General features: G+C 40.2%; 1 protein-coding gene across 1 annotated transcript; it reads left to right on the forward strand.

Annotated features, from left to right (window-relative positions):
• Positions 1 to 1487: 1487 nt before the first annotated feature.
• Positions 1488 to 23693, forward strand: USP12 (ubiquitin specific peptidase 12). Its single transcript, XM_083498966.1, has 9 exons — positions 1488 to 2290; positions 10687 to 10767; positions 12769 to 12982; positions 13586 to 13815; positions 16158 to 16234; positions 16862 to 16945; positions 20126 to 20323; positions 20735 to 20813; positions 22132 to 23693. Exons 1-9 carry the CDS (start codon positions 2243 to 2245, stop codon positions 22231 to 22233), a joined length of 1113 nt encoding a protein of 370 aa, XP_083355092.1. The 5' UTR covers positions 1488 to 2242; the 3' UTR covers positions 22234 to 23693.
• The last annotated feature ends 1367 nt before the right edge of the window (positions 23694 to 25060 follow it).

Consider the following 25060-nt stretch of genomic DNA (forward strand, 5'->3'; position numbering starts at 1 on the left):
TGCTTGTTTTCTCCTGCTCTGGAGGGTAGGACTTGAACCAATGGCTTCAGGTTGCAAGAAAGGAGATTCTGACTAAACATTCAAAAAAACTTTATTACAGAGCTGTTCAGCAGTGGTAAAGACTCTCATGAGAAGTGGTGGAGTATCCTTCCTTGGAGATTTTTAAAAGAGAGGTTGGATGGCTATTTGTCATGGATGCTTTAGCTGAGATTCCCACATTGCAGGGGGTTGGACTAACCCTTGGGGTCCCTTCCAACTCTAATAAGATTCTATGATTATAGGATCATTTACTCCTGCTGCCATTTCAAGCTGCATTTGTGCTGTGTTGTTCACATCAGAGAGAGGATCGGGATATACCGTATTTTTTGCTCTATAAGACTCACTTTTTCCCTCCTAAAAAGTAAGGGGAAATGTGTTTGCGTCTTATGGAGCGAATGCAGGCTGCGCAGCTATCTCAGAAGCCTGAACAGCAAGAGGGATCGCTGCTTTCACTGTGCAGCGATCCCTCTTGCTGTTCTGGCTTCTGAGATTCAGAATATATTTTTTTTCTTGTTTTCCTCCTCCAAAAACTAGGTGCGTCTTGTGGTCTGGTACGTCTTATAGAGCAAAAAATACGGTTTGAGGTGAGAAATGCATCAAACACTGGCATTTGTGAAGAAACTACAGGATTGATATGGCTTATGGCTAACAACATGTGAATGTAGCTTCCAAAACTAGCAGTGGGAACACATTGCAGTTATTGGTAACCTGGACATACCATTTTGCACAGTTTCTTGGCAATTTAATTATTGGCATGACCAGTGGAAAGATTTCAAGGAGTTATGAAAGCTGCTGGTCTTTTAGCAGTACAGCACTGATGGAGATAACTCCCATTTCTCTCTCCTTCTCCTATAACTGGATGGAATGACTGCTGTGACCTTTGAGGAAGGAGCATAACAGAGATGCTTTTTTCAGCACAGCAGTCCCATCTCTTTCCCTCTCCTATGGCCTGATGGGACGCCTGAAGATGCATCTGATCATGACTTTATGTGTCTCATGCAGTGGAGTGTGTCCCCCCAAAAGCTTATGCTATAATAAATTCCAGTCTTTAAGGCGGTGTAGTGTGCACGTGGGGAGGGTCGTGGTGGTCGGCGGCTACTACCGGTATTTCTGCAGCAGCGTCCCTGCAGCACCCCTCTCTCCGGGGTCCTAGAGCCGCCAAACCTGGCATGAAAAGAGAGCATTTTAGCCACTGTGTTCTTCAAAGCCAAGCATTTAGGAAGCCTGAAAACACCAGGCGCTTCCATTCCAAGAGAACTGTGTTGCATTTAATGGAATGTCACGGAAAACGCAACCTAATGAATATATTGGAGCTCTCCCAAACCCTTTGCCCAAGTTATGAGCGCATAAAACGGTATACATCTAGATGAAAGGCAACCCACAGGGATCTGCAATAATCGCTGCAATATATCCTTAATTATTACTGTATAATTATAAACTTACTGTATAACCTTCGAAGCTTGCATAATCTTAGAAAGGGTGTGGCAGCTGGAGCGGGCTGGGGAGCATGGCTGCAACTATCTCATTACGCTACGGTTGCTCCCGCTGCAGAAACACTTAACATACCTACTACTACCCTCTCTGGTTTCGTGCTCTCAGGAGCCTAAAACACACAACGCATCACCTGCGCGCGTGTACGAGAGAAAGACGCGTATTAACCACGAACAGCAAGAGCGAGGAGGGGGGGAACCACCCCAAAATAAAAACTATTCGACGTCTAGCGCTAGGACCTCGGGGAGCCGCGGAGAGGCAGCCGGCGTGCTCTCGCGCTGATCAGGGAAAGCGGATTGGCTGCGCTCTGGGGGCCTGCGAGACTACGGCGCTACGGTTCCGGGTAGCAAGCCGTAGTAGGGGCAGCGGGGCTCGTGCGGGCGGAAGAGGCTGCGCGGCGGCGGCGCGCGGAGAAGGGCGGTTGGTTGAGTGCCGAGGGCAAGGCGAGCGGACGCAGCGCGTGCCCTCCGTCACCCCCCCTCGCCCACCGTCGTCTGTCTCGGCGGTTGGAACCGCTTACGGGTCGTTTCGTCAGGCGGGCGGAGCTCTCGGGGAGGCCGGAGGGGGGCGGAGGCATCCCGCTCTCCCTCAGCCGTTGCTTGGGGGCGGCGCCCGGGTCTTCTTTTTCCCCCCCTTCCCCTCCTCCTCCTCCGGTGGGAAACTCCCCCGGCTCGCCTCGACGTGTGATTGGGTGGAAGATGGCGCTGCGCGGATGGAAATCCTAATGACAGTCTCCAAATTCGCCTCCATCTGTACCATGGTGAGGAGCGGGCGGAGGGGTGGGCGCTGCTATCTCCCCTTCCGCCCATGTTCGGCGGCCCTGTGTGGTGATGGCGGCGGCGGTGTGAGGAGTCCCCCAGGGGAGAGGGAGCGCCTCGAGCTGGGCTCCGAAGGGGCCTGAGGGCGTGTGCCGAGAGGGGACGGGAGGCCACCGGGTGCACCTCCCTGCCTGGAGGGGCGGCGGCGGGAGGGTATTTCTGCTCGAGTGCACGTTTTCTGCCGGGGGTGAGGCCCACCCTGGATTAGGGTGGCTGCCGCTTTGGGGCAAACCTTAAAGCAGAAGCGTGCGGGAGGTTGGGCTGCTGGATCATGACCTGGAGGCGGGTCAAACGATGAGTGAGCTGGACGAGTGAGCCCCTTAAAACGAAAAATGTGTGAAAATGGGTGGGCGGGCCTCAAGGTGGGACTGTATAGAGAGGAGTGTTGGCACAGCAGGATATGAGTAGCTCCTATGAAGGCAGTAAATAATAATAATAATTTTTATTTATACCCCGCCCTCCCCAGCCAAGGCCGGGCTCAGGGCGGCTAACAAGCAATAATAAAAACAAGTTGAATGAATACAACTTAAAAAACATAGAGCTTCAAGCGAGGAGGGTGCTTTTCCTCATGCAAATTAAAGCACTCTGGTGTGGTAACTGGCGTGTTGCACCAAAAGCGAGGTAACACATTGTGGCATAAGCTCTTGTGGGCTAAGAGCTTGCTTCATCCGGCAGGTTGAGTGTCCTGCCTCTCACCATCTTCATTTGAATATTCAGCTTCCTCTTCCTAGGCTTGCTTTCCACATAGGTTTCATTTCCTTATGCTTTAATTACTTGGGAAAGCAGGACAGGATCAAAACCACTGTTAATCAGCTTTAGAGGGCACAACATTGATGTCAACACTGGCATACTTTGACGTGTGGCTCATTTAAGTAGCTATGAAAGAGAGTAGCAAATGAGGCTTTCAAATACAGACGGCCGCTTGAGTAAATTAAAAAGCCCCCTCAAGGAGGACATTCTTCTTGGCACATGTGGATTTTTATTCATAATCTGTTAAGTGTGCTGACTGGACTTTTCTCACCTTAAAATCCTTAACTGTTTACTTTAAGAGTGGGGAAACTTGATACTATTTCCCTTTTGACATAGAAGCCTTTTAGAAGGTAGGAGCAAAGCAAATAGGAAATCTCTTGCCAAAAGATATGTCACCATTCTGCAGAAGACTGCAAATGTTGCCTTATCTGGGCCCAGTTGGTTTGTAGCAGTTATCAGCCTCAGCCCCACAGGTCTGTGAAAATCATAGTATTGGAGTTTGCATTGAAGTGGCTAGTGACTTCTTTCTTTCTTTCTTTCTTTCTTTCTTTCTTTCTTTCTTTCTTTCTTTTGAACAGGCTGGCCCCTGTCCTCCCAAGGGTTTTGTTGTGGCTCCCCTGGACCTGAGTAATTTGGCAACTAATTTTTTAAAAAAACAACTCTGCTAAAGTGCTGTAATGTTCCCACTATATTGCTTTGGGATGTCCCCCAAAGTGGACATTTCTGCCTGAACTTAAATGCACATCTCCTTCTTATAGTGAGGTGTTTATGGCAAGAAAGCCTCAGAGTTTTGGAAACAAGAAAGTTAACTTTGTCCTGTTTCCTGAGCCCTAAGACTTTCTTGCAATGGGAAGGAGAATAGGCACATTTACAAAGTAAGAAGACTTCTGAATCAATTTTTGCTCCTCAGCACAGTGATGAAATAGAAGCAAAAATACTGTGACACACCCCCCCACCTGTCTGCCTGCCTGTCTGAATGTGTGTATGTCTGGCTGTGTGTTTGTGTGGGCATCTGTTGTATATATCTGTTGTATATGGTAAGTGTTTGTGTGTGCGCATGCTCATGCATTTATTGACCATGCCACTCTGACAACTTCCATTCTTGATATGTAGGTCTCAGATGGGTGGCCAGCCCTCAATGCAGCCCTCCTGCTGAAAAAAGTAGCCTGTAGGGTGTAGTCTCTGCTTTAAAGACTACAGTGCATCCTTCCTTTCCCCCAATCTCAAATTACTTCCTTCTCCCCTTTATCCAAGTTTCCATATTTTGTGGTGTTTTCCACAAAGCCCTTGTTCTTTATCTTATTGTGCATACCTATCTCTCTCCTTTTCTTTTTTTGTCTTTAGCCATCACCTCTTCCTGTAGTTGACATGCCTACATATTAGCAGGAGGATCTTTTTAATCTCCTGTGTTGTTATTCCTCAGTAGATGCCCATGTGCCTTAGCAAGATGGGCTCTACAAGAATACATTAGGCATAGATGCCTTTTGACTGCTTTATTCAGCCCCACCCCCATACATACAATGTGATGCCATTATAGTATGCTCAGTCTACTGGAAAAGAAGAAACGTGAGACATGATATGTGCATTTGCTGCTTTTTTCTCATGGAAGTTGAGTATCTAGTGATTGTGGATCAGGAGATACAAGCACATATCCTTCCAAGACCAAAAAAATGCTCAAAAGGCATTGGAATGAGAATTTGTGAGATTCTTTCATAACATAAGGGGAAAAAAATTTTGAAAGTAAAGGAAGAGGGACAGCGTAAACATGTATACTTACCAGTGGGTGCTGAACTGATGAAAGGCTCGTAATGTGAGAAACAGTTAAACTTGCAGTAAAGTATTTATGGACTAAGCAGAGCTGTGAACCTAATAAAATGGAATTTTGAACCACACTGATGTATCACCACAATACATTTATAGTTATTTTCCGTCTCTTATCTTTTGTCACAATATCTGTTTTCAGAGTTCCGATATGCAAGTTAGTGCTTGGCACTAGTTGCACATTTATTTATTTAAACTTATAGCCTGCCTTTCAGCATATGGTCTTTGGGTGGGTTACAAAAATTTCACAATTAAAAACAAAACACACAGTCATTAAAATCATAAAACTCCAACCACAAAACCAACCAATAATAAAATTAGTAGAACAGGAGTATAGAGCAACAGTTCTTTAATGCTTTACTAGGATGAAATACTGATTAAGGCATTATCAAAATGTCTAATTATTTAATTGCATTGGCACAAAATTCATTGGGATAGTTCTAATACTGACCCTATGGGATGTTAGTAGCAGGTGAGTAGTTCACTGTTATCAGTCATTATTCTGGCACAATTATTTGCTGCCATTATATTTTATTTTTTTGTTTGGAACAGCATCTATCCTGAATCTGCCAGTTGACATTTCTGACAACTGTATAGTGCTGCAGATTTCCAGACTGAATGTCGTATCTTTTTATATACTATTATATATTTATAGGGACGCAGGTGGCGCTGTGGGTTAAACCACAGAGTCTAGGGCTTTCCGATCAGAAGGTCGGCAGTTTGAATCCCCGCGACGGGGTGAGCTCCTGTTGATCAGTCCCTGCTCCTGCCAAGCTAGCAGTTCAAAAGCACATCAAAGTGCAAGTAGATAAATAGGTACTGCTCTGGCGGGAAGGTAAACGGTGTTTCCCTGCACTGCTCTGGTTCGCCAGAAGTGGCTTAGTCATGCTGACCACATGACCTGGAAGCTGTATTCTGCTCCCTTGGCCAATAAAGCGAGATGAGCGCCGCAACCCCAGAGTCGTCCGCGACTGGACCTAATGGTCAGGGGTCCCTTTACCTATATATTTATTAAAGCATTTCAGAGCAACATTGCAACTTAAGAGATGAAATACAGTAATGTGACCATAAAAGAATGCAGTATGAAAAAAAACGTGTAAATAAAGTTTTCATCTAGCACTGAAAGGAGAATAAAGATGGTGCCCCACAGCCCTCTTTGAGAAGGCAATTCAACAAATCAGGTTCTGCCACAAGGGTATACAAATACTGGTGGATAGCAAAAGTGTTTTAAAAATCTGATTTTAAATGTTGCTGGTTTTAGATAATGAATATTAAAATGCTTCTAGATTTCTGGTTTTGTATGCTGCTGTGAGAACCCTTGGTTGGGCCGAGCATCATGAGGTGGATGCAATGGATAGTAGATTTGCAGTAAATGCATTGGACAATGACAGATAGCTCTACTCTGTTCTCCTCACTTAAATTGATACTTGACATTCTTCTTTTCAAAGCCTAGCTACATATTATGTTAAATGCATAGATTTGCATAGGTTTTCGTGGTTTGCCCTTTTTTTAAGAGGAGCTATGTGAGGAGATCTAGATCAGGTCTGTGGCAGGGCTGCTTCACTCCTAATACAACACTGTAGTTTAGCCTTTGCCCTGTGTGCTAATAAGAGGCATACTAAGCAAGTATGTATGGCTGATTAAGCATCCTGGTAGGAAAAGGCACCGAATCTGATTACCTAGACCAGAGGTTATGCAAGCTTGCTCTCCACTGTGAGAATAGTTCAATCTTTGTATGAGAACAATAAGGTTCTTTGACTTCTGAGATTGGTTCGAAAAATGGAACTTTAAAGGTTTTGTATGTGATCTGGTAGTGTTCATAATATCATTAAATAATGCTGCCAGCTTGTGTTGAAGAAAGCAATTCAATCACATGTAATAATAATAATAATAATAATAATAATAATAATAATAATAATAATAAATATATTTATATCCCTCCCATCTGGCTGGGTTTCCCCATCCACTCTGGGTGGCTTCCAACAGAATATTAAAATACAATTGTCTATTAAACATTAAAATCTTCCCTAAACAGGGCTGGCTGCCTTAAGATGTCTTCTGAATGTCAGGTAGTTGTTTATCGCTTTGACATCTGGTGGGAGGGCGTTCCACAGGGCGGGTTCCACTACTAAGAAGTCCCTCTGCCTGGTTCCCTGTAACTTGGCTTCTCGCAGTGAGGGAACCGCCAGAAGGCCCTCAGCACTCAACCTCAGTGTCCAGGCAGTACGATGGTGGAGATGTGCCTTTAGGTATACTGGACCGAGGCCGTTTAGGGCTTTAAAGGTCAGCACCAATACTTTGAATTGTGCTCGGAAACGTATTGGGAGCCAGTTTAGGTCTTTCAAGACTCGGCGGCTGCTCCCAGTCACCAGTTTAGCTGCCGCATTCTGGATTAGTTGTAATTTCCTGGTCACCTTCAAAGGTAGCCCCATAGTGAGCGCATTGCAGTAGTCTAAGCGAGAGATAACTAGAGCATGCACCACTCTGGCGAGACAGTCCATGGGCAGGTAGGGTCTCAGCCTGCATATCAGATGGAGCTGATAAACAGCTGCCCTGGACACAGAATTGACCTGCACCTCCATGGACAGCTGTGAGTCCAGAGAATGACTACCAGGCTGCGCACCTGGTCCTTCAGCGGCACAGTTACCCCATTCAGGACCAGGGAGTCCTCCACACCCGCCCGTCTCCTGTCCCTCAAAAAGAGTACTTCTGTCTTGTCGGGATTCAACCTCAATCTGTTAGCCACCATCCAGCCTCCATCCGCCTCCAGGCACTCACACAGGACCTTCACCGCCTTTACCGGTTCTGATTTGAAAGAGAGGTAGAGCTGGGTATCAAGTGTGAATTCTTCAATACTTAATGTACCTATCCAACCTTCCTTTCCAAAATGAATTAATTACAAGTGGATAAGAAAGCACAACACAGCAGCCAATATGTCAAATATTGAGATACATCATCAGAGAAAACAAACCCATCCTAGAGCCAGAAGGAGTGTAAAGGAAATGAGGCCAAATGAACCTAACCATTTCCCCTATAAATATCTCTAAAACCTAGGGATAGAATCAATGGCCTGGTGAAGGGTGACCTAATCTTCATAATCAAGCACAGCCCATTGCTGCATGCCAAAGAGAGAGTATGAAATGGACTGACCCAGCCATTAAAATTGTAAAAACTCAGGAAATAAGAATAATCATACCCCCACCCCTGGAAACCTTCCTGTCAAATCTTCCAATAACATTAAGTGGGATAGCAGTAAAGACTAGCACTCAGATTCTCCTCTGACTTCAATGGCTTGATATAATCATTGATTGCCATTAAGTCTGAAGTTGACAAACTTAAGCTTAGTACTAATCAGGAAGTAGGTTTGTAAGCTGGGAAGCTCCCCATGTGTGCAAGGGAAGTGCAACCTTAAAAGGGGTATAATGGTGAACACACTGTTGAAAAACCAATTATCTGTACAAACGCTAATAGGTTTTTTATATTTTCAAGCTGCTTTGAACCAAAAATTGGCTCCCAAAGTAGCTTACAGCAGATAGAAGATAATACAAAGTGTTACTGTGAGAGGGGGTTCTCAGCTGGGTAATAGATTTCCATTTTGTTTTTCTTCTGTCAGTATCCTAGCAACTCAGACCACCCCAGGGAAACAAACCACCCAATCATATTAAATTCACCATCCCTTGCTGAATGCAACAGGTTTAAACAGTACCATCAGGCAAGGTGTCACATTGTAGATTGAATAGTTTTATGTTTGCGACATAATACATTTTCTGTTTTACTGATCTTCTTCTTCTGTATACTTTGACATTGTGATTATGCACTTAATTATGAAGCCCGCCATGTGCTTTGTTGAAAAAGTATATTTCCATACATTTTAAATAGGGCAACTTGTACAAAGTTCATTCATCAATTAGAGTCTCCCTGTAAGTCTCCTCAAAAGACAACCAATGTCACTTTAGTCAACCATTGGTAAAGGTTCAAGCACAATTGTGATCTCTGAACTCTTTGTATTTTTAAACCTGGGACTTCATAAAAGATTTCAATGTGAAAGGTTGGATCCATAATTGCAAAACTGTTTATCCATCCTACAGAGGAGCATCCATTCATTTTAAAAAGAAAATATTGGCAGTAAGGTCATCAATAGGAATTGAATCACATTCTTGTGTTGCTACTTCCTCCGTCATGACTATATTTAAATATTTAAGTAAATTTAAGTATATTAATTCCAGTTATACATAAAAATGGAAGGAGGTTAGTACTGGGATGTTATCCTGATAGTTAATGTCAGAAATGATGGGTGTGCAAATTAATGCTACTTAGTCCTTTACCATAAAATTTAACCTGGAGTCCTATACAAATGTAAGAAAGAGCAACATTAAACATACCAGGGCTTCTGAATAGCCATGCCTAAGGTTTTTGCTTATACTTGAGTATGTTTAACTAATCCAAGAAGTCCTTGTAAGTGCTGGACTATATTCACAAATTTGTCAAGACAGGCATAAGTCCAAGGAACAGATGCATGTTATCAAGTCAATGAGCAATGTAAAGATCAGCTAATTTTTGCATTCGTATAACTAACATGTGCAGGATCTTTATTTTTAAACAACACAATTCCAATAATGTGCTACAATCTTCAAAAATGAGCATGGGTGCCTTTAATTTTCAGCCCTTCTAGTTAAAACTGACTCTATAACGCTTTAGTGTAGAGTAGAATTGTGAGGATTCCCTCCATACATTTAGTAATGTGTCAGGCTTCCGCAGCTATGAGCTTGGCTTCTTCCCTCCCATATTGATCTCTCAAAACATAATGATCCTTCAGAGTTCCTTAAACACGCTAGACAGCAGCTAGCTTTAGCTAACCAAGAACTAATAACTTAGATAAATAAATAGTAAAGGCATGCTTTTACTGTTTACTATAGTAAGGGCAAATAGTAAAGGCATAACCATTTTAATTTCAGAGTGTAGTTACTGGCCTGGGTCACTTAAGCAAAACTCTGGAGCAGCTGGGGAACTGCTAGCATGTTACCCGGTAAACTAGTTTGGCTTCTCTGCCTTCCTTCTATCCTAATAACAGCAGGCTGCAATAATATATTATGTTTTATGGCTGAATGATAATGTGCCTGCCATCGCAGGTTTGCATTTCTAGTATAATTTCTGACCTTTAGCTCTCTTTGTGTGAGAGAAAGAGGGGGAGTAAGTAGGTTGCCATAAGTGAAAAATGACATGGGAGCTGCTGCTAAAACCGTTGGTGGTTTAATCTATTTGAAAGTGTTCTGTGTTTTTTTTAAACCCAGGCATCTGGTTAAATTGGAAATTTTAATTTTTGTCATTGTAGTCTCGCTTGTTTGTCTTATGACAGATTTGTTAATACATTGTTTGTCAGACCTGTTTGTATGATTTGTAATTTTGGTATATTGTTTTTCCCTGTTTTTATTACTTTGTTCCCAATTCTGAGATTGAAAATAATGAAGAGCAGGCTATAAATACTGTAAACAAATTAAAAAAACAGCAACTATGTGTTGTGTGAAGAAGTAACAAACAGAAGTACTGTTTGTTAGCGTTACAAACTAGTATATCAGTTGTCAGCTCAACATGCACAGCCATACTGTTGTATGTACAGAGAAACTTGCATCGCGGGTTGTATTCTTGTTTTGGGCATCCTCCTTTAGTTGTTCTTAAGCAAACTCTTTGCCTAATTTGCCTGCATGGGTAAACTGTGCCATAGAACAGGTCATAGTAATTACTTGTGTGTGTTTTCCCCTCTCTCTAGGGCGCTAATGCCTCGGCCTTGGAGAAAGAAATTGGTCCGGAACAGTTTCCAGTCAATGAGCATTATTTTGGTTTAGTAAATGTAAGTTGCAGATATTACTTGTTTTGAAAGAAAGTGAATGCATATGAAAGAAGTTGCTTGCCTGTGCCTTAGGACTACACAAATTCTGGGCATAAAGAAATTATAAAAGCTCTCTAGTACTTGATTACAGTGGTACCTCGGGTTAAGAACTTAATTCGTTCTGGAGGTCCGTTCTTAACCTGAAACTGTTCTTAACCTGAGGTACCACTTTAGCTAATGGGGCCTCCTGCTGCTGCTGCAACATTGCCATGTGATTTCTGTTCTCATCCTGAGGTAAAGTTCTTAACCCGAGGTACTACTTCCGGGTTAGTGGAGTCTGTAACCTGGAGTGCCTGTAAACTGAAGCGCCTGTAAGCTGAGGTACCACTGTAAACGTGTTTTTTATTTTGGGTGGGAAAATATATTCAATCTTTATTCAGACTTAAGTTCAGACTCTAAACTAAGTGCAAGACCAGTGTTTTAAACTGTTCTGGAGAATCCTGGGATTCCTAGGAAGCCTGGTAGGGGTTACTCAATGAGAAGGTGAGTGAAAGTGAGGAAGAGTCCCTGAAAGACAGCTTGCCCATCTCTGGTAGTTTTCTTTTTTTGCAGTGTACATACAGCCTCAGGAGAGGTATATCCTAGGTCTCTCATTGTTCATGAGAGCCAGTTGTGACGCTAGCCAATGCCTGCCATATGTGCCAGCCTGAGTGTCCACTCAGAATATGCAGAGAACTATATGCAGTGTGCTGGGTGTCCATGGTGCATGTTCACGGTACATTGGAGTTAAAGTTAAGAGGATTTGCTGAAGCTAGAAACAATGGCATTAGGATATCTTTAAACTAAAAATTAAAAGCAGCCAACAAGCAAAACTCCCATCTTAATTGGACTGAAACCTTGTATTCTTATGTTTGTAGTTGATGCATTAGATCAAAAGGACAATCATATAAAATTCATTGCAGTTGTTTAATTGACTGGGAGTTGGACCTGTTTAAAAGATGCCTCAAACAGCTGGTAGACTGTATGGCTTTCAAAACTTAAAATAGTGATATATGGGTTCTCTGTTCCCTGCCCCATTAAAAAAAACACAACCCCATATTTCTGCGGTGATCTTGGCGCATATAACGCTGCGGGCCCTCACACATTTCTCTTTTCTCTTTCTAGCAATAATTCCCTTGTCTTAGTGACCTTAATAGTGATTCATGGTTACTTCTGCACCAACTCTAACCTGGTTTGACCCTAATCAGAACTCCCAGCTAAGCCAAAATTTGAAGTGAAACATTGGTGTAGTTGTAATGATAGCACCGTAGGTGAGCCTGACAAGGAAGAAGAGGGAACTTGCTCTGAAGAGGGGGAAGAGGAAGTACATGAGCCTATGGCTCATTCTCAGTCATGTAACATTACTAAACAGAGCTATCAGCCTCTTGACAAGGAACATGTACTGTGAACTTCGAATTTTACAGCATTAACAGTGCATACATTTTATAAAATGGAGAATACAACATAGAGAGTTATACCCAAATGTAACTTTCCGGGAGTGGAGCAGATTTCTATGAGTGGAATGGGGCTCCTCCTTCCTCTCCACCTCCTGTAGCCTCCCTCATGACCCTCACATTTTCTCTGGAAGTTTGGGGGACCCTCCAAAACAGATCTGAAGCAGAGAAAAGGCAGCTCCATTGCTCAGTTAGACTATTATTTGACATCAGATATTACCCAGAGTTTTTCTGGTGAATTTTCAAAACAATAACATTTACTAATGCTGCATAGATTTCCATTGTAGAAAGAAAACTCATTGGTTGTCAGATATTTCTAAAAATAAAATGTGTACAACAGAGAAGCCAGATGGCAGTAAAGGTGCATGCTTTACTGACTGTTAAATCTGCCACTAGTTAATGGATAAGTTATACTTCAGTCTCCAAAAATCAGTAATTTTGCTAAGATACACTTTTGTTTCACACCACTCTCTTTCTAAACAGTCTTCCTTTTCAGTAAAAACTAATAGATCATTTCTTTGTGTTCTAGTTTGGAAATACATGCTACTGCAATTCAGTTCTTCAGGCACTTTATTTTTGTCGTCCATTTCGGGAGAAAGTCTTGGCATACAAAAGTCAGCCCAGAAAAAAGGAAAGTCTTCTCACTTGCTTAGCTGATCTTTTCCACAGCATAGCCACCCAGAAGAAAAAAGTTGGAGTAATACCTCCAAAAAAGTTCATAACAAGACTTCGGAAAGAGAATGGTAATGCTTTATTTTGCTGTTATGACACGTTTACCTTTTTCAGTTTTACTCAGTCAGAAAAAGGGTGTTGTCTCTCTGTTGTTCATTCTTGTTCTTCTAATTTGGACTGACACTCAGAAACTAAACTTATGGTTCCCCACCCTGCCCTGGTGATCATTAAAGTACTATATTATCCCTATTATCCCTACTAAATGGGGGCATAACCCTGTATTTTGCCACACTTGCAATAAATATTTTATTTTAAAGGTTTAAATGTCACCCTGTATCAAAGTGGTTTACAATCATATAATATCACTAAGATGCACAGTAAAATGCCAGTAAAATTTAAAATTTGATGGCCATATCATTTACATTTACTTTGCCTCTTTTTATTAGAATATGTTGAAACAGCCATAACATATATCCTAAGGACAATAATGTTTCTCAAACAGTATTTTTAAACTATTAAAATCCTCAGAATGATGGCCAGTATGTATACTAGTGGAGAGTGGAGTTTGTTTATTGCAAAACTCTTTTGCATAATATTGGAAGGTGGTCTGTCTATAGATATAACTTACTTGCTTTCTGTTCAACCGTCTTATATCCAGTTAATTTGTTTTGCAGAGCTTTTTGACAACTATATGCAGCAAGATGCGCATGAGTTCTTGAACTATCTGCTAAATACAGTTGCTGATATTTTGCAAGAGGAGAGTAAACAAGAGAAGCAAAACGGTCGTTTACCGAATGGCAGCATTGACAGTGAAAATAACAACAGCCCACCAGACCCAACATGGGTTCATGAAATTTTTCAGGGAACATTAACAAATGAAACCAGATGTCTTACTTGTGAAACGGTATGTATTTCCTATAGATTACTTTGATTTCATTTATTGTGCAAATGTGTTTTTTGTATATCAATCAATCAAATCAATCTATATCAATCAAATCTTTATTATGGTCACAGACCAGCATAAGTAGGGTGGGGAACAATAATTTAAAATCTGTAAAACGTTTTGGAAAGCTAAAATTATTAAAACAGAAGGTATATATATAAGACTATAAGAATCTAAACGAGGCTAAAAGACTCTAAAAGAAGGGTTAGGAGCATTCTCGCTTCTCGGCCTTTTGGCTAAGATAAAATGTAGTTGTTTCTGTAGTGCATCACAACTCTTTTGACTGTATTTAGATAATCATATCTCAGCTTATTAAGCAGTAGTATGAATGAGGCTTTTGCCTCCGTTCCGCACACAGCCCTTTCACTCCTTCCTTCACAGTGTGAGCAAACAAAGTGAGGAACCTCTAATTAGAGTTTCCCACATTATCCAAACCAGGAAACTGGTTTACTGGTGTTAGATTTCAGTTGTGTGAGGATTTGAGCACAGAGAAAAATGAAGCTGCTTATTTTGAAGTCTGCCTTGATGAAAGTTAACCATTTAATAGCAGCTATTAAAATTAACACTTGTTCACGTTTCCTTTCATGATGGAGTAGTCCTAGAATTTCTCTCTAATTCGGCAAACAAGAATGAGTGCCTCCAATTTTTGCAAAAGAATTGCATGGAAAATATGTAGGATTTCTATGTACCAAAGATCAGGACAGAAAAACATTTACAACAAGCATCTTCCTGCCATATGTGTTTAAAAGTTGCTTCAAGGAGATGGGGAAATTATTTACAAAGAAATCTTGCATTTCATGTTAACACTCAGTTTTGCTAGAGTTCTCAGAGTTTTTGTTCCTTGAAATTAAAGAAATGTCATTCCTAATGCAGGCAACCGGTAGTCAAAATAGCTATTTACCTGCAACTCAGCCCCTTATCATAAATGATAGGATAGACAACTTACGTAATTTGAAGTTCAGAGGTATATGTCAAAATGTGGAACATAAAAGGCCTAATCTAAAAGTGAGAATGCATAGCACTTTCTTTTAAAATTGGTTACCATTATTTTAAAAGAAGGAGAGTTTTCTGTACACAGGACTCCAACCTCAATATTTCTTTTATTCTTGCGTTGCAGTATTCAGAGCACTGCAGCAATTTGTGAGGGTCCTGACTTTCTAATATAAAAAAATTCTAGTGCTGTTATGCATGCCTTGCGTGAAAGCACAATTGAATATGGAACTTCAAAGAGAATCTTATGTAGCTTTTAATACAGACAATCTGAAGCATATTTTTCAATGAGAGGTTTGCATCATTAATGAATGAATTATCAAAGACTTAGCTGGCATGTGTCTGCTTTTATATCAATTGTGCTCTGATATTGACCCTCCACCACTGGCATTCTGTCCCCTAACCTCCCTAGCCTACCCAAAATGGCTGTTACATAGTATCCCTCTGGGTAGGATGCCACATAGCAAGTTTTACCCAGTGCTTCTTAACTTCAAGAAAATTTAGTGCTCTAATTTTTTTGTACGATTCAAAACAAACATCTAGCAGAGTTTTTGTACTTAAAAAAGAAGTAGCAGCAGCAATAGATTTAGATACATCATGACTTTGATTCAGGTCTGGTATTGGGAATGCAAAGACTGATGGAATCCACTTTTCAGTAACAAGGGTCAGAAAAGGAAAGCAGCTGTGAATTTGCAGTCCAATATTCATATGTTTATTGTACCAAGAACAATTAAGACTATGTAAATTTATCTGCAGATGTTGTCCCAGTCAGAGCCAAGGCATCAAGATCCCAGTTCCATTTGTATCACTTGCTCTTTTGTCAGTATTTACACATGGGGTATTACTAAACAGAAACTAATATCTATACTGTTAAAACTATATTCATAAGAGACAAATTATATTCCCAATTCATCAACTCGTTTGCTTTTATCTTGCTCACTGGAGAGCATACAGAGTTCAGCAGGTTTCCAAACCAAGTTCTGACAAGTGTTGCCTTAGGCATTTGTCAGTGTATTCTATTCTATCTTTCATAAAGCTTCTGTATCTGCTGTAAGAAAAACAAAAAGCAAACAAAAAAATGAAAGTGGAAAAAAAGCATTTTTTTCTGGTCTGCATACTGGTAAATAGAAGAAAATGGTAAACCCATCTTACTAATGTGCTTGTATGGCCTGTTAAATGATAATTCATCTTGAAAAACCCCTATTAGCTTTTTATCACCATTTGATTTATAGGTCACTTTGAGATCTGATTTCAAAATGTGCTTTGTGCAGGGAAATAATTTTTTTTTTTTGCACCCCCCCTCCAAATTGCAGATAAGCAGTAAAGATGAAGATTTTTTAGACCTTTCTGTTGATGTGGAGCAAAACACGTCTATCACTCACTGTTTAAGGTATGGAAGATATTCAGATTTTGGACTGTTTGTTTGATTGATTGATTTCTTACCCACCCTTCACCATAAAGTTCCAGGGAGGTTACAAGGATATAATATGCCTATATAAAATCAGCTGAAATGGTTACAGTTATAAAAATAAGTAATACTATTCCAGCCAGAGCACTATAAATTCAGCAAAAGAGGTGGGTCTCTCAAAACAACATACTTTGACTATCACAGGCCAGGCTAAAGAGGCGCATCTTAAGCATATAACGAAAGCTATATGGCAAATATGCTAGATGCACCTCTGTAGGGAAGGGAGTTGCACAATTTCCGGTGCTGCCATTCCCATGTTTCTGTATTCATCCATACTATGCAAGTTAACAAGAGAGAAAGTTAGTAAAAATGTATCTTTTACTGCACCGACTTAGACTGCTACTAGGAATCTCAAGCCTTTCCCTTTCATGGAGCTCTTCACGCTCTCTATTAACCAAACTTGAACTACTAGATGTCATTATACCTGCTATGGCTTTCTTGTCCTTTGGGATTAGCATGTCAGTCACTGCCAGCTTAAATTCAGTACATTTAAGCAAGATGTTGAGAGCTGGTCTGTCTTTCACGTTAATGCCTGTTCTTCTATTTTAGGGGATTCAGCAATACAGAAACCCTGTGCAGTGAATATAAATATTACTGTGAAGAGTGTCGCAGTAAACAGGAAGCACACAAAAGGTACCATAAGCAAATATTGTAGGTTTCACAGTTGTTAGCAAGCTATCCAAACATTTCTCCTTACATTGTGTTTTGAAAGTTTAATTTGGTTATAACACTAATAAATGTTCTGTAGCAACCAAGATACTTGAGGTTCAGTGGGATTAATTTCCTAACTGCGTGATTTCTGCCTCTCACGTTTTCAGCCCCTAATATTTCAATATGATCTAAAAAGCTAATCCTAATTGTCTTCGCTGTCTTCCCACCTACCCCCTTCCCTTTTGTATTTCATCTGCAAATTTTATACACTTACACTGGCTCAAGCTCCAGATGTTACCATGGTACCAGTATTCAGACAAATACTATTTGGAGCAGCCAACCTTGAGTGGCTGGACAAAGCAATGTGAGATGTTATCAGGATATGATCCATCATTGGAGATGGTGAGCACTGTATATTTTAAGAAGATTAAAAATCTTATCTTTTACCAGCTTTTTTTACAAAGATTCTGTGTGAGAAATGGGAATTGTTGGACGTCATGATAAGCTTTGGCATATGACGGGAATGGCCCACATCAGGCTTTCGTTTTTTGCACTCTTCCCCCCCTCCTCCTCCTTATTTCAGGAGTGAGAAACCCTTCCCACCCCCCCTTCAAGGGCTGCACGCTGGCAATGGGAGAAGCCAGAGCCAAAAGGGGAAGGGCTTTTTCTCATCCTCAGAGCAGGCTGCCAAAGGAGGAGGCTGCATGAAATTAGGCTGTGGGCGACAGGTTCTCCATCTCTAGCTTTTTGTTATATGTAATCTGAGCCCAGCCAGCTGAAAAGGATCCATTTTTATATCCTTGTAAAAATTAAAGTATAGGAGAACATAGGCTATTGTAAACATTTTGACATGAATTGTTCTGTTTATAAAATTGTATATGTGGCTCATTTACCTATGTAACATTTTCATTTCTATATATGTTTCCATTATTTTCCTTGGAGTTTTGAATCTTCATGGTGATGTATGACTTAAGCTACAGTTTAGCTGAGTGATGATTAAAATTTCATAAAACTATTCTCGTCTATGCTTAAGTCATTAATTAAATTGATTGGTACTTTTGTGGAATTTCACTTGATGCTTCTGTAAGAGTTGAGTGTTTTTAGTTTTGATAAAAGGATGTCTCTCTGAAGGGTTGTCATGCAGACAAGTAGACATCTTTGTTGCTCCAGAGGGCAGAACTAGAACCACTGGGTGGAAACTGCAGGGAAAGGGATTTTGGCTAAGCATTCAAAGAAGCTTCCTAGTGGCAAGAGCTATTATACAGTAGAACAGACTTGCCTTGGAAAACGGGGGCTCTCCTTTGTTGGAGGTATCGTAACAGATACTGGGCAGCCACTTGTCAGGTATGTCACAGTTGCATCCTGCACTACAGAGCCGGTCCTGAGTAGGGGATTTAGACTCAATGGCCTCCAAAGTCTCTTCCAACTCTATGATTCTATGGGTCAGGAAACTATCAGTCCTTGAATATGTTCACTCAGCATTTTTTGTCTGCGGTAGCTGTAGTTCTACACCATGGAAGTGATAAATTTCTAGCTACTTGGGTCTACAACTGGTTTTCACCTTCACCTCACGGTTGGTCACACCAGTAGCACCATTGCTAGTTTTATTACACTTTTAAGAAAAAGAAAAAGAGGAGATAAAGCAAGAGAATCAGAAGGGAGGAAAGGAGAGGGATAAGACTATATGGTTTTTTTAAAAAGTAAAAGCAGATCTCACTTTGGAGGCTAGGGTTAAAACTGAGTTCCAAATCTAGAAATGTTATTACTTTTTACATTGTATCAATTTTTCCACACTAGATAAAATGAAGCAGTAAGGCCTTTGCTCTAGCCATCACTGTTTACCAGTAGGATCCAACAACTGTTAATAAGAACTATGGTTCCTAAAAGTTTAAATAAAATATTGGTGTTGGTATACTTGCAACACAGTCCTAATCATGTCTGCTCAGAACAATGTCCTATTGAATTTAGTGGGGGCTATTCCAAGGTAAGTAGGGTTGGAATTGCAGCCTTGTATATTTATTCAGTTCAGTTTTTAATTTAATGTCTATAAAATGTGGTATTTCATGTTTTAGACTAATTTTAAAGTAAAATTGTATGTAATAATTCACATTACCTGTCCATCAACCTTCATTGTTCAAACCATTGCTGTTTTCATCTTGTTTGCTTTTAAGTGCATGGCTGTGCTTCAGGAAAGTAAAACATGCATTTGCAAGCAGTGATGTACTACTGAAGTTTAATGATGCCTGATTTTCAGTGTGAAAAGTGGTTCGTTAAGGGGTGCAAAACGCTCTGACATGCTGCTCCTTAGTGAACATTTTAGAACTTTCTTAATTTTTGCATACTAACAAGGAATTGCAGAACGAGCATGTTGATGCCATTGTTAAAATGCACATCCCCCTGAAAATAATGCCGGGTGGGTTGATGATGTCCATAATCATGTTATTCATTTGCACTTTTTAAATGGGCTGCCCCAGATAGTCAGGTACTGTATATAGGACTAGATTGTATAGGAGGTTGGCTCAGTACAGTGGTGCCCCGCAAGACGAATGCCTCGCAAGACGGAAAACCCGCTAGACGAAAGGGTTTTCCGTTTTTGAGCTGCTTCGCAAGATGATTTCCCCTATGGGCTTGCTTTGCAAGACGAAAACGTCTTGCAAGTGTTCCGATTTTTTTCCACCCCCCCTTTTTTCTAAGCCACTAAGCCGCTAATAGCCTTTTAGCTGCTAATCCGCTAATCCTTTAATAGCCGCTAAACCGCTAATAGCGCTAAGACGCTAATAGGGTTGCTTCGCAAGACGAAAAAACCGCTAGACGAAGAGACTCACGGAACGGATTAATTTCGTCTTGCGAGGCACCACTGTAATAGTTTGTGACTTGCTTGGTTTCAACCATGTTCCCTTCCCCACAAAATTGCTATGGCACCTTCCAAACATTGCTATGGGCTTTCGGCGGCATGCAATTCTCAACAGCTAGCAAGTGGTAATTGCTGTGTGAATGTATTTCTGTTTAACATATTTGCATACTTAAGTCGATTGATTTTAATAAGTCTACTGTGAGATATGACTTCATTGGCTACTGCCCACCACCAGAAAAAAGTAGGTTTTAAAATGCAGTTGAATCTTGGACATTTATGACCACACTAAAATAAATACTTTGTTTCAGGATGAAAGTGAAAAAGCTGCCTATGATCCTAGCTCTCCATCTGAAGAGATTTAAATACATGGATCAGCTACATCGATATACAAAACTCTCCTACAGGGTAGTGTTTCCCTTAGAGCTTCGGCTGTTTAATACATCAGGAGATGCCACTAATCCAGACAGAATGTATGATCTAGTGGCTGTGGTAGTCCACTGTGGAAGGTAAGAAAATACAATGTGACACATTACTGCTACTGATTTCCTGTGAAATAGCATTGTATCATTCTTTAAAATCATCAAAACAATAGGCCTTTGATGAACTCTATTAATTTATGTAGAGTTCTGTGCCAGCGTTGTTGTTTCCTTCAAGTGTTATAGTTGAGTGTTGTTTTTATACAGCGATTAAATTAGCATAAAAAGGGGGGGCACGTCTTGTTCTTCAGTTTTAGCTGCTTCTTTGGTTCTTGTTCTTTATGAAAAATCAATATTTGAAGCTTGTTTTCATATAAATGTTGTGTTTAAAAGATAAAATAAGCAGAAGTAGTTGTCAGAATTCTTCAACATTTTCTTCTGAGGAAAAAATGATCTTAAAGTTGATGATGACCACAATGTGAATTGCTTTCTTCTTCACAGTGGACCTAACAGAGGACACTATATTGCAATAGTGAAGAGTCATGATTTTTGGTTACTCTTTGATGATGACATTGTAGAGGTAAGAATGTCTGTAATTCTAGATTCTAAATGTTAGAGTAGTTTTTCTGTGTCTGCTACTTACTTTTAGATTATCTCCAAGACAATAGATTTTGCAAAGAAACTGTTAACTTGTTACCAATGCTAGTAGAACATGGTAACATTTCTAGTAAAGAGAGTATGCCTTTGCATATTATTATTTTTGCAGTGTCTTTTTCAGTGTGTCTCCTTCTAGCAAACAGCTACTGTCGTAATCTTAAAATGATAGCCAGTGGTGTTTATTAGCCAGAGGTATGAATGCAGTTTATGGAATGTATTCCCTGCCCCTGGCAGCCCCCTGCACACACCCCAAATCTGCTCAAGAGGGTTGAGTGGTATGTAGGCTGTTGCAGGAGAGCGGAAGGGGAAATCCTGTTGCATTAGCAGAAATGTGTTCCCAAAATGTTTGCTATTACCCTTAACGTCTATCTTTTTTCCTTTGTTATGAAGCATAAGAGTTTATGCTGTAATCTTGCCACCCCACCAACTGTTGTTGTTGGTTGGAGGAAGGGGACTGTCAGGAGTTCAGCCTACTCTCGAGTACGACCCTGGCAGAGACACATGCCCGACTGGCATGTTCCCTCCCTCCTGGTCGATTGTTCAGGAGCTTCAATAGCTTTCTTCAGCCCAAACATCACAGCGACCGATGCCAACTGACACTGGCACACTTAGAGATCTGCAGAGTTTGCGCATCATGCGTGACAGACCTCAGCAACTCAGCATTTTGGCTAATCTACTTTATTTACATATAAACACACAGAGAGCACTGCAACATGGCTCCCTCTCTCTCTAGCATCAGACAGCAAAGAGCAAAAGAACAAAGGACAATAGTCCCACTTCACGGAACACAGTAACACAAACATCCTGTTTCCATCACTTCCCACTCTGTGGAGTCAAAACATACACTGTCATGTGACAGACAAAAATCCCATGACTGCAATCATGGATCAGGAATTCTAAGATGCAGTCCTGTCTCCTCCCACCCTCACCCCCCACCAGCAAAGAGAAACATTGCTGATGAGGTTCTGCTGTGGTGGAGGCCCAAGCTGTTCCCAAACTGTTGTGAAGCTCTCATCAGTAGTTCTGCCATTGGCAGTAGCCAGTTGAAAACCCGGAAATGGGGTGGGACACTGGAGGTTTTGAATTGACAAGACCCCAGACCCTTGATTGTCCTTGAGATATGGCAGTGGCTCCAGCACTCTGATCTCTCCCAACCCCAATTAGAATTGCTGTAGGCATGCTAGATAAATTGGAGTGGGTTTTCTTCTTACAGAAATTATATCCTCCGCATTTCGTTTCAGAAAATAGATGCACAAGCGATTGAAGAATTCTACGGGTTGACATCGGACATCTCAAAAAACTCTGAGTCTGGTTATATCCTCTTCTATCAGTCTCGGGACTGAAATGGGTCTGTGGTGAAAAGTGACTTCCAGTATCGCTGCTTTTCTGACATTTGTGGAAAGGAGAAAATAATAATTCCAGAGAGAGAGAGAAGGAAGGAAGGAATGCAGAGTCAAAAGAGTGGTAGCACAGTTTGCACAGAACAAAGCTAATGTTTCAGAGAGGCTTTCTTAAGCTCTTTATATCATGCTCATTTAATTTGCTCAGGTGTCATACTGAGAATGCTGATCCACGACAATTGCTCAGTGGGAACAGAGAGGCCAGCTGCTCTCATAAGAGCTAGCTATCGAGCAGCTGAAACTCTGCTAGAAGATTTTATCAAAAGTCCATTCAAGTCAGTGGTAATATTTTCACGATCTTCAGTACGCTTTGAATTTTGGCCAGTGTTGCACAGGAAATAAGTGTAACAGAAGCAATATTAATTTGACATACATTGTTTGTTTGTTTGTTTCTTATTAAAAGTGCAAATGATTCTCTGTTCATTTATACTCAGTTTCTGGGTTTATCACACACCTAATTAGAGAGAGTTAGCCTAACAGTTGCCTTCCTGGCCAGAATAAATTAATAGAATTTGGTGTTAGCTAATAGAATCAAGAAGGCAAGTATGTTTTGCTTCTTTTAAGAAGCTTACATTACAGTAATATGTACCTCTATAATTGGTAACAGTTTGGGATTTTAAACTCCCTATGGGGAATAACTTGGTTTATAACTATAGTTTATTTTTATTTATGTATTACTGTAACTTCTAGAGGTTTTGTATTCTTCTCAATTCCAACATGTTTTGGAGCCTAGTTTTGTATATTAGCTTATATCAGATTTAAATATTTTATTTCATTGCTTATCTAAGATTTATCTCATATCTCAATAAGGATACATTCAAAGCCTGAAGTAACTGAGGAAGGTATAGGTTTTACTTCCTTCCATGAGGAACTGATGACTCTGGCTATGTATTTGACATGATTTATTTAAGGAGTTGGAAAAGGAACTTTCCTCTGACCTTGTAAAACAGCTTACTTGTTTTATCACAGTGAGAGACTAGAGCACCGTTGGTGTACTAGACTTTCTGTTCAAAGTCTTCTAAACAGTTGGCTGCAAAGTAGGTCAGAGTTCCTCATGCTTAAGTCCCAATAGAATCGGGCTTAATTGTGACATTTAATTAAAATTTTCAGAATATCTCAATCTTCAATCTGTGGCTACAGTGGATTGTAAAATCCCAGATGTATGTTGGATAAAATGACTCCTTACAATTCTGTGATGGTTCTATTCAGTAAAATTTATATAGTAATAAAATTGTCTTTTGATATTTTGATTGGATCACGACAGCAACAGATGATAGGGAACTGATCTCTTCTGATGGAATTGAACTCTTCTAGTTAACATTTCCATGCATTATCATTGTTGTCTGATGGTGGCTGAATGTAACTTCAAGAAAGAAAGAAAGAAAGAAAGAAAGAAAGAAAGAGGCTGAGCACACATTCCCAATAAGAGCATTTATGCCTTGATAGAATGTGGTTTTTGTTTTGTTGGACATGTTAAAATGTAAAACTTTCCCCCCTTTTCTGCTGCTATAATTAATGCATATACTTTATCGGTATCATTTAGCTCAGGAAAACAACTTCATATAACTGAACAGATTTCTAACAGGGTCACCAAGTGGGCTACTTTATTTAACAAATGTGAAAATGTCATGTCAAATTGTAAAGATTCTTTTTATATAAAAACAAACGTTATAAAATTCTTGTTTTGGTCTGCACTCTTCTTCTTTTTTAAAAAATTAACTGCTACTTAGCTAAAACACCAGCATTTCAAAGATGACCATATTAAGTCTTCAATGAGAATACATAGTAGTTTTAAAAGTAACAAATCTAAATTAAATATATGGCTTATGGTTCATAGCCATTGTGACTTTCCCATATGGTGATGTGGAGCTTGAATAATTTTGATATGGGATCTTTTGATAAAGAGAGGAGAGTGTATGTTGCTTTACATCAGCAATGTGTTTGGAGTTTTTTCAAACTAGGCTTTGCTTCTGGCTACTGTTTCTCAGATGCCAGAAATTCCAAGAATGGCTTAGGGTGGCATTCAGTTAAGTTTTACTTAGAGTAGGCCAACTGAAATTAGTGAACATGATTAAATTAGGTACATTAATTTCAGAATTTCAACACTGAGTAAAACTGAGTTGAATACCACAGAGATTCATGCAAGGACTTGTACATATATCCAGTGATATATGTACTTTTTCTAAATTCATTTCCTTGTACACCTGGCTCCCTTTCATATCACAACTGTTTTGAAATTCCCCTTAACATCACCTTGAATCTGGGAAGGCTGAAAAATGCTGCTCAAAAGCAAGTCCAAAACCTCTTTGGGTCCGTGAAAGTAGTTGCACATTTCTTTGAATTCTAACCATGACATTTATCTTATTCCTGGCGCTGTTGAAAATATGAGGAGGTGGTTCTTTAAATATAAACAATTCGCTTGCATCACACTGCAGCTTAATTTGAGAAGCACTGAGAGCTTGAAATCGTCACTTGAAAAAAGGATAACAACCGTCCAAAGAGATAGGGAAGAAGTCTTCAGATATAAATTATGATTGGTATGCAGTTCGTATTTTGTGCAGGGGATTAGAATTTAACAGAAATAGTACATTGTCAGTGAGAAATTACGTATTATATACTTGATCTCTGATTTTAATTTTAAAGCTTGAAAACACTATTTTAATTTCTCTTAGCTTTCTCATGCATCTTCTTGCAGTGTCAAAAACACGGATAGAGTCATACAGTGTTTCATTCTAACTGATAAGTAGTACAAATGTTACAAAAATTACAA

Source organism: Podarcis liolepis, assembly GCF_965112155.1.
Source record: "Podarcis liolepis genome assembly, chromosome: 4".
Taxonomy (NCBI): domain Eukaryota; kingdom Metazoa; phylum Chordata; class Lepidosauria; order Squamata; family Lacertidae; genus Podarcis; species Podarcis liolepis.

Coding starts and splice junctions, on each gene's coding strand:
- USP12 (XM_083498966.1), top strand. CDS start 2,243: ATGGAAATCCTAATGACAGTCTCCAAATTCGCCTCCATCTGTACCATG. Junction 16,235..16,861: donor TCTATCACTCACTGTTTAAG/GTATGGAAGATA, acceptor CTTCTATTTTAG/GGGATTCAGCAATACAGAAA. Junction 20,814..22,131: donor TTGATGATGACATTGTAGAG/GTAAGAATGTCT, acceptor ATTTCGTTTCAG/AAAATAGATGCACAAGCGAT.